Source organism: Rhizopus microsporus, assembly GCF_002708625.1.
Source record: "Rhizopus microsporus ATCC 52813 unplaced genomic scaffold scaffold_12, whole genome shotgun sequence".
Lineage (NCBI taxonomy): Eukaryota > Fungi > Mucoromycota > Mucoromycetes > Mucorales > Rhizopodaceae > Rhizopus > Rhizopus microsporus.
In genome coordinates, this window is record NW_019671927.1 from 785,840 (window position 1) to 799,963 (window position 14,124).

At 37.0% G+C, this 14,124-nt stretch overlaps 5 protein-coding genes across 5 annotated transcripts; 3 read left to right on the forward strand and 2 right to left on the reverse strand.

Moving 5' to 3' along the window:
- Nucleotides 1-394: 394 nt before the first annotated feature.
- RHIMIDRAFT_244980 (WD40 repeat-like protein) lies at nucleotides 395-3,357 on the forward strand (the record flags this gene model as incomplete). Its single annotated transcript, XM_023610132.1, has 9 exons — nucleotides 395-482; nucleotides 537-627; nucleotides 674-777; nucleotides 831-961; nucleotides 1,100-1,104; nucleotides 1,152-1,485; nucleotides 1,549-2,799; nucleotides 2,854-3,000; nucleotides 3,052-3,357. 9 exons carry the CDS (start codon nucleotides 395-397, stop codon nucleotides 3,355-3,357), a joined length of 2,457 nt encoding a protein of 818 aa, XP_023464842.1.
- Nucleotides 3,358-3,508: 151 nt separating this feature from the next.
- Nucleotides 3,509-6,200, reverse strand: RHIMIDRAFT_244981 (uncharacterized protein; the record flags this gene model as incomplete). The annotated part of the gene is made up of 3 exons (XM_023610133.1): nucleotides 3,509-4,669; nucleotides 4,731-5,365; nucleotides 5,426-6,200. The coding sequence occupies 3 exons, from the start codon at nucleotides 6,198-6,200 to the stop codon at nucleotides 3,509-3,511; spliced, it is 2,571 nt and encodes an 856-aa protein (XP_023464843.1).
- A 1,943-nt stretch (nucleotides 6,201-8,143) lies between these two features.
- Nucleotides 8,144-10,309, reverse strand: RHIMIDRAFT_258925 (EF-hand). Its single transcript, XM_023611373.1, has 5 exons — nucleotides 9,812-10,309; nucleotides 9,734-9,748; nucleotides 9,417-9,683; nucleotides 9,108-9,356; nucleotides 8,144-9,056 (listed from the first exon to the last, which is right to left on the reverse strand). The coding sequence occupies exons 1-5, from the start codon at nucleotides 10,077-10,079 to the stop codon at nucleotides 8,398-8,400; spliced, it is 1,458 nt and encodes a 485-aa protein (XP_023464844.1). The 5' UTR covers nucleotides 10,080-10,309; the 3' UTR covers nucleotides 8,144-8,397.
- On the forward strand, nucleotides 10,290-10,799 carry RHIMIDRAFT_258928 (uncharacterized protein). The gene has a single exon (XM_023611374.1). The coding sequence runs from the start codon at nucleotides 10,491-10,493 to the stop codon at nucleotides 10,650-10,652; it is 162 nt and encodes a 53-aa protein (XP_023464845.1). The 5' UTR covers nucleotides 10,290-10,490; the 3' UTR covers nucleotides 10,653-10,799.
- Nucleotides 10,800-11,149: 350 nt separating this feature from the next.
- On the forward strand, nucleotides 11,150-11,674 carry RHIMIDRAFT_239283 (uncharacterized protein; the record flags this gene model as incomplete). The annotated part of the gene is made up of 1 exon (XM_023609141.1): nucleotides 11,150-11,674. One exon carries the CDS (start codon nucleotides 11,150-11,152, stop codon nucleotides 11,672-11,674), a length of 525 nt encoding a protein of 174 aa, XP_023464846.1.
- Nucleotides 11,675-14,124: the final 2,450 nt, after the last annotated feature.

Consider the following 14,124-nt stretch of genomic DNA (forward strand, 5'->3'; position numbering starts at 1 on the left):
TCATTCAAATATATACTCCTAATCACACTTTATCAATCAATATTTAACTTGGACTTTCTTGCTTTGTTGATTGTGGCCCATCATTGGCTATCTTTGGTTCCGCTTCTTATACATTAAAGATATTAGCTTTTGATGGTGAGCCTCTCTCAGGACAGTTTCTCTGTCCTTTTGTCATAAAGAGCAAGCATAACAGAATCAGTCATGTCTAAAACCCAAAATCATATCAGTGACTTGACTTGATCGTCACACAATAAACTTCTAGCTTTGTCTCCTTACATAAAAAAAAAAAGAACCGAAAGCCAATACTTTTTTCCTTCTCTTACGTTTTTTTTTATTCTCTCTTTTCTTTCTCTTTCTTTTTTTTTTATAAATTTATTGAAGACAACTAAATAAAATGAAGGATAGCTTATACCAAAATCTAAGAGAAAGAAGATGCAGTGGAGGAAACACAGCGTTGATGAACAGATATAAGAGAAGATTAAGTAAGAATATATTGACTTTATATTTATAATGCATTGTTAATATGATGACATCAGCCAATAGCGCATACAGTGATAACTCTGTCATGTCACAATTAACAATAGAGAAAACATTGGAAGGGCACGCAGGATGCATAAATACTCTAGAGTAAAGTGATCATTTGTTTCTATGAATGATGTCTAACTTTCTCTAGTTGGTCTTCTTCTGGCGAGTTTCTATTATCTGGTTCAGATGATACCAGATTGAACATTTATAATGCTTACAATAACTTTTCTCTTCAATGTTCTATTCAATCTGGTAATATTTACACACTTTTTATTTCGTAGCATCTCTACTTATTCTATACGCAGGTCACTCCGCAAACATATTCTCCGCTTACTTTATGCCGAATACATCAGATCGTATCATCATATCCGGAGCAGGCGATTCAGAAGTGAGGATATTTGATTGTGCCAAAGAAGCTCCTTTAACGAATATGTATGTATGTCACGAAGATCAAGTTCGACGATTGGCTATCTTTAAGAATAACCCCAATGAATTTCTAACTTGTTCTCAAGATGGTAATCCAAAGATTAAACCTTATATCCATAGAGATCTGATTGCTTTTTTTCTATTATAGGCACAGTAAGACACTTTGACCTTCGTGAACCTCACATCTGTTCAAATCACAGTGTTCGTTCGTTTATGACAGCGCAGAGAGTACCAACGAGACAGATACCAAGACCCCATGGCCCGGGTGTTTCCCGTGGCTGTCCAAAGCCACTCGTTGATTATCGAAAATACAAACTGGATCTAAATACCATTTCGATTAACCAATTGAACCCACATTATTTTGCAGTTGCTGGTCAAAACGAATATATTTATCTTCATGATAGAAGAATGCCCTCCAGAACTGATGCACCAACAGTAGAATGCGTCAAGAAATTTACATCAACGTCTGATATCTTTAGAAGGAAAGGGAAACATGTTACTGCTGTCCGGTTTAGCGATTATAATGGTTATGAAGTATATATATAGATTGGATCTATTGTATGAGTCCCCATATTTACTTTTTTTTTTATTTTACAGTTATTAGGAAGTTGGTCATCTGATGGGGTTTATCTATTCAATATCAATGATTCGCCGCTGGAACCTTTATCCAGAAACTCAACATTTGAATCTTTGATTGAACCACGTAATCTGAGAAGTCGCACTATGCTGAGAACATCAAGACAGTTTATGGATGAATATGAACGAAGAAGAAGAATGAGAAGTACAGAATGGAACAGTTTATTAAACACGTTCAAAACAAAGCCATATACAGAGACGATCAAGTCAAGTAAAAAGCTACTACATCACGCCGTACGAGATCATCTACAGCTTTCAAATTGCACTAGCGAAAAAGTGCCGTACAAGGACAAGTTAATAGAGGAGTGCAAGCTAGTCGAAGTGAGTGCATTGATGATTTCGGCATTAACGCGTATAAGAAAATTGATAGACAATTCACCCGACCATGTCATAAGGGACGATGTATCGACCGTTGCGTTTACGAATAGAACCCTTGAAGATTTTACCAATCGCGACTTTTTATTGGCAAAAGAAGAACTAGCACAGGCAAAGCGTATTGCCTCACACACATGGAAAGGCCAATTTGGTTTAGCTATAGGATATTTTTATGCAGGTTGTCTCTTGCTCTCCTTCCAAAATTGTCCTCATCGAAGACTATTCCTGCATCAAGCAAGACTGATCCATCAAAGGGCATGTCGCACTTTCTCTGCACTAGGATTAAGTGACTATGCTAGTAGGAAAGACCTTGCGTTCACGATGGTACGTGAGATAGAATGCTCAAGCTGGCTCAATTCATTTCGTCATGAAATACTCGAAATGTGTCGAACAGCAGGAAGCTTAACCAGCATGAGCGATCCTGTGGAGATTCATTGGGAGTATTTACGGTATATGGTAATAGACGCTGACATTGATTTGTCAGTATACAAAAAAGACGACTATGAAGATGATACGCGAATGATCGTTGATGATGATGATAATGCTCATGGCACGACAGATGAAGATGACAGTGATGATGATTCTTCAAGCGATGATGAGCAAAACGACGATGAGACGATAAATATATACAGTGACTATGATTTAACAGATGATGATATCTTGGAAGCTGATTCTTCGGAATTTGCTATACATCGATTGGCCATTCATGGATTTATTCTTAACCACTTCTTTCCGGATGATTTGGATCTTGGTGCAGGAAACACAGACAAGAATATTTACCCAGAGGCTAGTATTGTTCCGCACAGAAAGAAATTCACGGGTCATCGTAATATAGAAGTAGGACCAAAAACTAATATGAAATACATCTTCTTTGACACTTTATATTTATAGACCGTGAAAGAGGTTGACTTTTTCGGACAATCCGATGAATACATCGTATCTGGAAGCGACGATGGATTATTATTCATATGGGATAAAAAGACTGCAAAGATTGTACAAGTGTTGAAAGCAGATGATGAAGTAGTGAATGTGGCCAAGGTAACAGTATAAAAAATAATAATTAGCTTTAAAATTAATACGTGACTCCAGGCACATCCTTATTTACCTGTGCTTGCCGTCTCAGGTATCGACACAACAGCCAAAATTGTGACACCTAAAGCAAAACCATTTTTGACGTCAAGAGTGACTGAGCCTAAAAGAGCATCCTCCTATTCCCCATCTTCACGTTTATATGATCTAGAATATATCATTAGCAAGAATCAAAAAATTCGAGGCATCAATGGACAAAATGATATAGAATACTTGAGTAATATCTACAAGGCACAGGATATTGTAGCAGCAATGGGCCTTAAACTGGAAGAGAGTAGTTATCACAATTATGATGACATTGAATGATTAATAAACAGCGTCATGATTTTATTTATTGATCACAGTTTATGTTGAAGTTGTTGTTGTATATCAGACAATACAAAGCTCGATTTGTATACACATACATAGTTTTACAAATACAAAGAAAAATTTACACTATAAAAACACACACATACGTTTACTTTGCTGACATTCTACGTAGCTTTCTATCAAGACTCGATAACCATTCATCAGGAAGCGAAGGCATTATTTTATCCAGCAAGTCAAGCGTCTCCAATTTTTTCAGCTTGATTTCTCGATAAATTGCCTCTGAATAACTATGATGCACCAACCGTTTCTGTTTTTCTTCTGTCCAATTCTGCAATAATGCGGTTGTACTAAAGACAGAAAACGGCAAGAGGTACTTTGAATTCCGTGTCTCACCTTCTTCCTCGTCAGCATCCAGATCGTCATCTTCCAGCTCTGATATAGAAGCTCTCTTGCTCTTGGGTGTGATGAGAGAGTTTAAACTTGATATACTTGACCGCTTACTATCACTCAGGTTTAAACTTCTTCTGCTCTTGTTCTCTGGCAAGGAAGCAGCCATCTGAACCGCAAGTTGCTCAATACACTCTGGGAGTTTAGGTTCATTGACCTCGTACCGGTACTTTTGCACACACCTTTTGACTTGCAAGGGGTTGAGTTTGTCAAATGTACTTACTGTTGATGTGAATGTTTCTATATCTGTCATCTGTGTCAAGCACTGCAGTAGCTGCAAAAGCTGCACGACAGGATCAAAAGCATGGTTCAAACTTGATGGCAGCTTATGATCCCTCACCCATTCTTCCAGCGTGGACAGATTGAGTCGTATTTGAAGCGCCTTTGAGCGACAGAGGTACTTTCGATTACTTAATATTCGATTAAACAGTTCGCAAGATAGATAATAAAAGAACTGTGCCATGGCTTGAATGACAATAGCAGCTGGAACGTGGTACGATTGAAGTACGTATTGCAGGTGGCCTAGTAGATGTGTCATGGTCTGAGGGGATGCTTGATTCGTAGGCTCTACAGTGATTGTGCTGCTGCTATTCCTTCGAAAGAAAAATCTCTGCCAGTCGTCAGCGTATTCAACGTATTCTTGAATAGGATCATATTCCATCAGTGTAGGCACAAGCATCTTTTCCATCATCTTTTGAGATTCTGTTACAAAGAGGGTATATGCCTCAGCAATGGACTTGGAAAATACTTCTTGAGTGTCCTCTGTGACGATGGACAGACCCGTGTCTTTCTTCAAATAGCTGACAAGTTGACAGGTATTGGCTATCCAGAAACACAGGCTGTGGGTATCGCGACTTGCACTCTATATATATACAGTGTATGAGTCTACTATAAGCAAGGGGGCTTTCCTGTCCTATTTTTACCTTTGTCACCTTTGACAATCTGTTTGTCGCCGCATCCAAAAGTGAGGAGAGCAACTCACGACTGGAGCAGTAATGCGCAAACCGGGCGCATAAAAACAACGTGTTGGCAGGTGCCCATAGTTCGTTGCTGAGTGAGTGTTGACGAGAAAGGGACCGGATGGTATCACTTGTGACACCAAAGACTTGGTCCATAATCAAAGGTACCTGGGCACCAGTGAAAACAAGCATCTGGTCAGGTAAGCAGCGACTCCAGTCGAATGTCACTGTTGATTTAAGCACGGATGACTCCCACCCATCGTTGTCTTGAATCACATCTATGTCCTTTTCTTGACTGGATAGCTTGGGCGAAAAGTTTGCGAAATGATTGTAACCATCAACAGGTGTTTGGTAATAAAGGTCTATCTCTGTCGATTCTGCTTGATTGTCGACTTTCTTCTGCTCAATCGGAGGATGTTCAGTGATCTTGGCTGCAGGAGGCGGAGAACCAATGAGGTCTTTTATAGCCTCACAGGTTGGGAACTCCAAGAGCGACCTCCCACTTTTTGTCTTTATTGCCTTTGCACCGTGTTGTAATAGCAGCTGTACAGCTTCAGCTTGGCTTCCGCTTACAGCCCACGTCAGGGCAGTCCAGCCGTCTAAAAATGGAAAGCTTCATTCAGTGTTTCGCTTTTTTAAAAGTAGGGCTCTTGTATTACTCTTATCCTGTTTATTCACCTCGATCGAGGAGTGCTGCAGCAACAGATGTAGGCAATTAATTCTTCCAAAATAGGCTGCATACATGAGCGGAGTGATGCCGGATGTTTCATTGTCTGTGCAGTTTAAGTCGACGTTGCGTTCAAGCATCTTTTCAAGTATATCTGCCCGTCCGTTGCTGCTAGCAATGGTTAAACACTTGGCAATAACATGACACGGTTGCTCGCTTTCTACATTATGCATTCCATTTAATAATAGTACATTCACCTTTTCAAAGCATGTCGGGTCTTCATTATTGTTATTATGACTTCCGATACCGCTAGTACTACTGCTACTATTGCTACTGACGATGTTGTTGTTACCATTATTGCTTTTATTACTGTCATTCTCTTCTTTTCGCAGCGTTTCTTTCGCTCTCACTTTACCCTTGAGTTGGCCCTTGCTTTGATTCTGACCAATGATAGTGGTAGGCGGAGACAAAGGTGGTTCCGCATGGTTACATACTTGCTTTCGTGGGGCACTCTTGGGATGAGCCACAGGTGGAACGAGAGGAGGAGTCATTGGCGACGGAGCAATGTTTGACTTGCATGATGATAACTGTGAAAGCATGTTTGAAAACTCTTGGAAACTATCTGCAATCTTGGATGTCAGTTCCTCATGGCTCATGCTGTGTACAGTTGAATTTGGGCGATGAATTAAGGATGCGCTGTTTCTTCGAGTAATGTCACTGTGGCTCGTATTGATGGATAATACCGAAAGGGGCCGCTGAGTGGCCATGAATTGTCTTCTGGATGCTATGGTTGGCTTGCTGGATGTTTTTAAAGAGTCCATTCAGAGGTATTTTCAAAGGAGAGGATTGGGTAAATAGAAAAATAGAAAAAAGAAAAAGGAAAGAAGTACACATTAAGTCGAGTGAAAAATATAGGAGACCTAATTAACTTGTGTCTTTCCCTTGAATGTTACACCCATTTGGTCTCTGAGTTTATTTTTTCCAAAAAAAAAAAGCCTTAGCTCCACCTCAATTACTACACTGAAAAACAGAAAATGAACAACTGCCTTTTTCCTATCCAAAGATTCTGCGCTAAGAGAAAATAAAGTCAATGAATGTTATGTAAAGCAGCGCCAGTCTCAGTATCAAGCCTATCAACTTTCTGGTATCAAACTGTCACATATTTCCCAGTTTAGGCCACTCAAAAGAGTAGTTTAAAAGGTCGTCGTAAAGAACGGTTTCTTCACTTAAACATATCAAAAATGAACAAATGATCTGCAGTGTCCGTTCTGTTAAGCATATCTGCAATTTTTCTTGAAAACATCTTGAGAGTTTTACTAGTAGTGCCGTCTCTGGCAATCTTTGATTCACGCTCTTTGTTCCTTGATAAGATGTAACTGGGAGAATCATACTGTAGACCTATGCTATCTTAGTTGCCACTGATGTAGTTTTCTCCTTTCTTTGGCCACATTCGTCCTTGAATCACATTGTCATTGAAGCTAGTGTCATCAATAAAGGTGCAATCCGACTTTAAGCCAGACCAAGAGACTGTATCTTCCTGACAGACCCTTTTTCTCTTTTGAATAGTATCTAGGTCATTTCTTTTTCTCTTTGATAACTGTATGGTATTATATTGCATGGTGTCATATCTTATTGTATGCAGAGGCATTTCTAGACTTAAGGTACTGTTACAAAGGGGATATGAAGCTTCATAAAGAAGTGCCCTGGGTGTATTTATTATTAGCTCACAAATACACTGACCGATCTATCGTGTTTACATTGATCATGCATCTATTTATTGAGTTTTATCCTATAGACAACTTCGAATATTTGTAGCCGTCGCTTCTCAATATAACATTCACGTCGTATCCTCATTTATTAGTTGTTTTTTTCTTTCACCCTACTACTAAATGTTGTCTGTTGACTCTAATGTTTTAATCCAAATACAAGAAGTCAGGTCCAGAATTGAGCGGCCCTTTTTGCAGCGGCACTTACCATGAGCAGAGGAACACGCTGCATACAATGGAAAACACCCAGGCTTGACTATCGTGTCTAGTGACTCTAAGCTAGATAACTTTATTTTTCTCTTTTCACTAACGTCTTCTTGCCTTTTAGTGGGTACTTAAGGAGTTCGACGTCGTTTCCGAACTAAAGAAGATCTGGAAGATGTTCTGCCACTTGGAAAAGCACCAAGGTAACGCCAGTGACATGCGAATTTTGTAAGTCAAACAAAATAAAAGAAGTTATTGTTATTCTGAATGATTTTTAGGTCGCTTTATTTGATCTTTCCTTTCATGTTGAATGAGCTGGAATCAATAGCGGACTACATCGGTATTCACAATCTTATCAAGAAGATTTAGCCGTTGTCACTTCTGAATCGCCGGCTCTGTCCACAAAGTTGCTCTTCTGGTGTCACGAGTTATCCGTAAATATACTTCATCATATGCGGCAAACTTGGCTCGCAAAGTTGTCGCGGATCAACGGGAGCAGTGTCAAGGCAAACAGTCGGTTGATAAGACTAAGCACCCTATACCTTGGCGATCTACAGAGCTCCCAAGGATAAAAAACAGAAGTAAGGACTTGGCCATTATGATTTTTTCGTGGCTGATTTTTTGATTATTAAAATGTTTCTTATGAGTTTTTAAAGAATGTTATATTGGGCTGTAAAGTATTACTTGACTATAATATACATAATTATATACTTTCCGTAGATAATACTATCGGAAATGTACATCGTTTTAAGATGTGAAGATGATATCTTCTTTTTTTTACATTCATATATAAAAAAGCGTCCGTGTATCCTTAGTTAGTTGATCATGTGTCCTTTGTTTATTTAAAGAGCATTTACACCTTTATAGATCAAAGCGTCTGACTATAAAATGGCTATATGATAGAATATAGAGCTTCAGGAAGAGTAAAGAAGAGTCAACAGTTTCTTATATATCCTATAGGATCATGTGGTATTCGCTAAAAGATCCATTTATTCTAAAAGACTGTACCCAATGCTTCAAACCAGCTCACAATACTTGAATCAGTTTGAACGCACTGTTTAAATTCTTCAAAGTTAATATAGCCATCTCTTTCTGTCTTGATGCTTTTGAATGTCTTATCAACCATTTCATTAATGGCTCCTTGTGTCATTGTCTCCATGATTGGGAACTTCTCTTCCCACACCTTCTTTCCATTCTTTTGTTTGCTTTTTAGATCGTCTTTTGATAAAAGTAATTTTTGACTATCCGTGCGAAGAGCATCTGCTGTCATATCATCTACTTGTGCCTCAGATGCATTAGCAATCACTCTAGCTTGTTCTGCCTCAAGTGCGTACTGTCTTAGAAAGTGATCTTCTTTTAAGGGATACTTTCTCTTTTTGGTTGAAGGTCCAGCTTCATTATCATCAATAGACCCATCATTTTCACTCTCACTCTGCTGTCTGTCTGAAGAGGTAGAAGGCATGGCTACATTGAATGCAGCGCTTACTGGTTGTGACGCTGAAAATTCAAAAGAATCCATCATTTCATCTTCCATTGCGCTTACTACATCTCGGACAAGCTCCATCGATAAATAAAAGTAAGATTTGTACATTCTATAAAGTTCATCTCTGGATATATATCCATCATTATCCAAGTCGTAGCCTTTGAAGGCATCTATAGAGAATGATCAGCATCACTTACTCCTCCTCTTGTTTTCCTTCTTACATTCAATCTTTTCATCTAAATTTCCTTTACAGAGTATACTTAGGCCATGCACAATTTCAGGAAAACTAATAATTCCATCACTGTCTTGATCGAAGAAAGCAAATATCCTTTCTGTGATCAAATTCTTTTCTAATCCTAAAGGACCAAGGCACTGTTCAAATGTCTCTCGGTCGATTCCTCCTTCTTCTGTATCCACTGTAGAAAGGGTCTTGAATTGTTCATATAGTGCTTCTAATTCTATTTGATCAACTATATCCACAAATGTGTATCAGTTAATTATATAATACACCAATATGTTCGTAGTCTTACAGTGTGATGAATTCTGTAGCTCTTTGTATTTTTCCAAAGATAACGGAGCCTTGCTGTGAAGTTTACCAGGATAAAAGGATGGTAATAGTGCACTTCGTGGATTAGCTAATGGTGGAATGGGTATTCGAATCTTTAGAAAGACGTGGGTATTGATATGACTATTAGATCCTTCACACATTTCGCATAAATCAAAGTCGACACAATTAGCGCACTTGTACCGTGTCCCTCGAATGGGCGATACGCTGCATTTATTGCAAGTAATTCCACCTCAATAAAAGATTAGATTCGTCCAAAATACACGTGTGTCAATTACTTACGATGTATGTATCCTTCTACACTCAAAAATAGAGGTACCAGTGTGAATTTGATAGATATGTGTATCATGCATCTCTTACCTTTTCGGGATTGGTTTTCTGAAATAGCATGTAAAAGGTTCAGTAGATTCCTATTGTCATCGTCGCCCCATTCCTTAAACAATGACAGAGGTTTACCCGCTTCTTCTGTATTGTTTCGTCTTCTTCGCATATGTCGTGAGCGTCTTAGTCTATTTGAGTTCTCTTGTCGTTCATGAGATTGTCTAAAGTAAGATATAATAGCTATAGTTGCTAATCCAGTTATTACACCGGAAGCAACTAAAATTGCTTTTGAAATCTGACGGACCATATTGAAGTGAAGAATATTCAGTGAAAGGGAGAAAGAGTAATTCTTAAATTAAAAAACGATTCTATTGGATACTCATTATCTCAGTGAGAGAGAGACTGAGAGAATGGAATATGACTATGATTCCTCTTTCTCATAGGTAAATATAATGAAAAGAATTCTTTTTTAACAAGTGTAAAAAGTGTAGAATTAGGATCACATCTTCTTACTCTTAGAGGATTTTGTTGAACCAGTTCAGTCCCTGGCCCAGCTACGCAAGCAACTACCATTTGAAAAACCAAAGATTCCAATACATTAGCCTACGAGTTAAGAATTTCCTTTTTTCAATAAGACAGATGTATGTCCGTGTTCACAAGTTCAATAATCGATAGCCCATGTCCTTGATATATGTTAAATTTCGAGGAAGTGCCGAAAATGGACGGATATGGTTGTACTACCTACATCTGTTTGATTGCTACAGTTGTAATGTGCATCATTCTAAGCGATTGTAGGATAAGTCAAGCTATAAATTTCCATCGAGTAGATATAAGGTATAGCAAAGAGTTATCCTTTGAACACTTTTTGGCTGAGATTTAAAAGCAATTTCATGCTTTCTTTTAGAAGCAAGTTCTTTTTATTTTCTTTATACAGTTGATCCATCTTCATAAAAAAAGAGTTTTTCATCTCGTAAGGCTACAATAGATATTATAAGAAAAAAGTAATCAAAAGCTTTCTCAGAAAAACTAAGAGGCGACATTTTATTCCTATGGCAGCGAAAACTTATTTCTGATTGGACGACATTTTGCTCCTGTGAGAGCGGCCTTCTATTTCTGATTGGGCGACATTTTGTTCGGCCCGGACGACATAATTTATTGGATCAACTGTATCCGAATTATTATAATGGTTATCTCATCAAACATGTCGATATACCTACCTTATGATAATCATATTATAGGATACTCACGGAAATCTGAATGGAAAAGAGATGATGAGGTCCATGTTTGTCTTTTACAAGACATGGCAAATCAACTCAGGAACAGAAATCTGGCTGACAGTGCTTATGTGTCCTTTCGTTCATCTATTTGGTCAAGAACATGGCTCTTTCCGCTATTAATAAATGCCCTATTTGTAACGTAACCAGTGACAACCCTTGTGAGATCACTGACTCCTGCCACAATCCCAACAACGCTCCATTTAAACATAAAGCATGTACTCAAACCTTGAAGCAACAAAAAAGCGAAGCTTTCGATCTACCTACCAATACCAGTGATGCTGTTTTCTTGGAGGGCATTGATCCTTACTCCATTATCATTTCAACATCTCAATTTGTTAGAACTAATTTTAAAGCAAAAAGTTTAAATGTTATTCTTCAGGAACAATTTTCAGCTGGCATTAGACTTCGCCAGCGACACATTGGAAAAAACGATAACTATATTGAAATCAACTTTGCATCAACTGCGACACACTCAGAGGTCTTGTGTAATTATTTTGCCTTGGGCGGCAAGACTATCAAAGTCAGTAAAATGCTTGATCGAAATGTCGACAGCTATTGTATTGGTATTTTAAACATTTCTTTGAAACAGTTGAGGTATTGCGGCCTAAATTTACTGCTGGTTTGAAAATGCAAAAAGTTAAAAAATGTAATATAACCTTTTTTTTTCTCTCCTCCTTTTATTTTATATGAACTGTTATCACTTTTAATTGTATTTTATTTTATACTTTTTACTCATACGCCTGCAATCGCCTCTGAGTTAGTATTAAAAACTAAGTTACACTACGCATCTAATAAAAAACAGTTTAAAAAAAAGTATAAATAGCTAATTCTAATCATTCTAACAAAAAAACGCTTCTTTACCACAAGAATTGTATCTTTAACATACAAACACACTAGAATTTTGAACCTACTTCTATTTCCCATTTCACATAATATTTATACATTATTACTCTATTGGGCCTTGAAAAGAGTTGCAAGCAGTGGCCTATACTGTGAACTTACTCCTCTTTCTCACTTTTCCCTCTTTAAATAAATTCTTTTCCTGAAAGAAAAAAGACCTTGGCCAGTAAAGCATTTTTGCTTTTCTCGTTTTTTTTCCTTGTATGTATGTGCTAAATTTGCTGAAATTGCGATCAACTTATACCTTGCGGACACTAATACAACGTATATTTCATTTATATACTTCAGAAAAAGATATTATGCTGCTCCTATTTTTGTGCACACTTGGCTTTACCCCTCCTTCTTTCTTAATGGAAAGAAAGCAACATCAAGTATTTTATAACAGAGAAAAAAAAGGGGGGGATTTAATAGCATTTATATAAATGCTAGGCATTCTTTTACATTTATAGAATGATCATTAGCATATGTTTATATCACACATTCTACTATTTTTTATATACAGGTTTGATTTAAATGGATTATTTGCTGCTATTGCTTTGCTTAATGAAATGAGATACATGTGGTTATTATATAATTTAATGCATGCTTACTAAGTACTATATCACTATATTAAGATTCATAGGCTACTCGCCGCACCATTTATGCATGAAATAAGCTTAATGGTAAGATTGAATCTGACAAACATGTGGATGACCTTGAAGCAAAGTACATTACTATCAAAACTATATTAATACTGATTCGACATCTATTTAGTAGGTTGTAATTAACCATAATGTGTCTTGCTTTCATATTTTTTTCTACATCTTTTGGCTTTTAATTATCATATTTCCTTGATTTATCATTTTATTCTATTATTCTATAGCTTAGCGCTATATCAAAAAGAAAACAGACAGTAGTTGATTTTTTGCCATATTAAAAATGACTGTTAATAAAATGTGCGTGTTACTTTAGTAAATAAACTATTTGTGCATAATTCTGAGCTTTCTCTATCTCTTTCTATTTTTTTTCGCATGAAAGATGATATTGAAAAAAAAGTAAGCTTACAGCAATATGATTTTATTAAAGAAGTGTAAAGCAAGGAGGTGCCTGAAACGTTTTTAAAAAAACTATATAAATTAAATTCATGATTTATGCAGCATGGCTACGTTGATTGTGTATCTCAGCCAAATATTTACCAACACATTCCTTATTCTCTTTACCTTTTTTTTGCATTTTTGCACCCTTCCCCTTCATGGTTTGGAATATCAAATTTAGCCGCAAAGTGAAATATTGCTTCGCGTATTGAGAACTTTGTTAAGATTAAGCGAATTACAATTGCTCGACTTGACGGAAAACGAAAATTGATTACTATCTCTGTAATGACGGGACTATTCCTAGTTAATATGATGCACGTATCAGAACCATAGCCCTGATGGTATAAATTTCTTTATTGGCTTTTAATATACGTTTTTAATTGAAAAGATCTCTTAAAGAACGAGAAATTAAATAATTCATATGTACAGTAGACTTTGTCACCAACAAGGGTTGACATATTTAAGAATATATTGATTGATGATGGCTTTTGCGAATTGCATAAGTTGGTATAGATTGTACATAACATATTTTTTCATGGAATAGCCATGGGATTTGACCTCAGCAAACCCGAAGGAGTGGCGAGTTTATCTTGATCAATTGCATAAATGATGGCATTGCTGCTTGTCGTCTTGTGGTTCTATAAGTTCTATCATGATGGTTGGCCTCAGGCCATTTCAAAAGATTAAGATCTTTGTTAATGAATGTTATGAAGGAGAGGATTGATATAATTGGCCTTGAGGTCTGTTTCGTTAATGGCCATACTATATAATCTGCTACTAGTAAATTTAATAGCATGTTGTCAGGTCATATTTGGATTAGAACAAGATATTGAAGGTACTCTACCTATAGTAAATTGCTTGTTTGATGTTGAATCAAAAGATAGCTTGGGAAAGAAATGTTGCTTCACTTTATTTCAAACGGTTCGATTTATGCTTTTTACAAATAAATAAATAAGATCAGATAAAAGGAACACTATCATATTACTTTGCAGTATCAAGCGTGCTAATTTAGTTCCTAGCAGCACTGTGACAACATTTAAATGCGTGGTGATTGTAAGTTCGTTTGTATTATTAATGAGGAGGCGCTATGTTAATCTCTGTA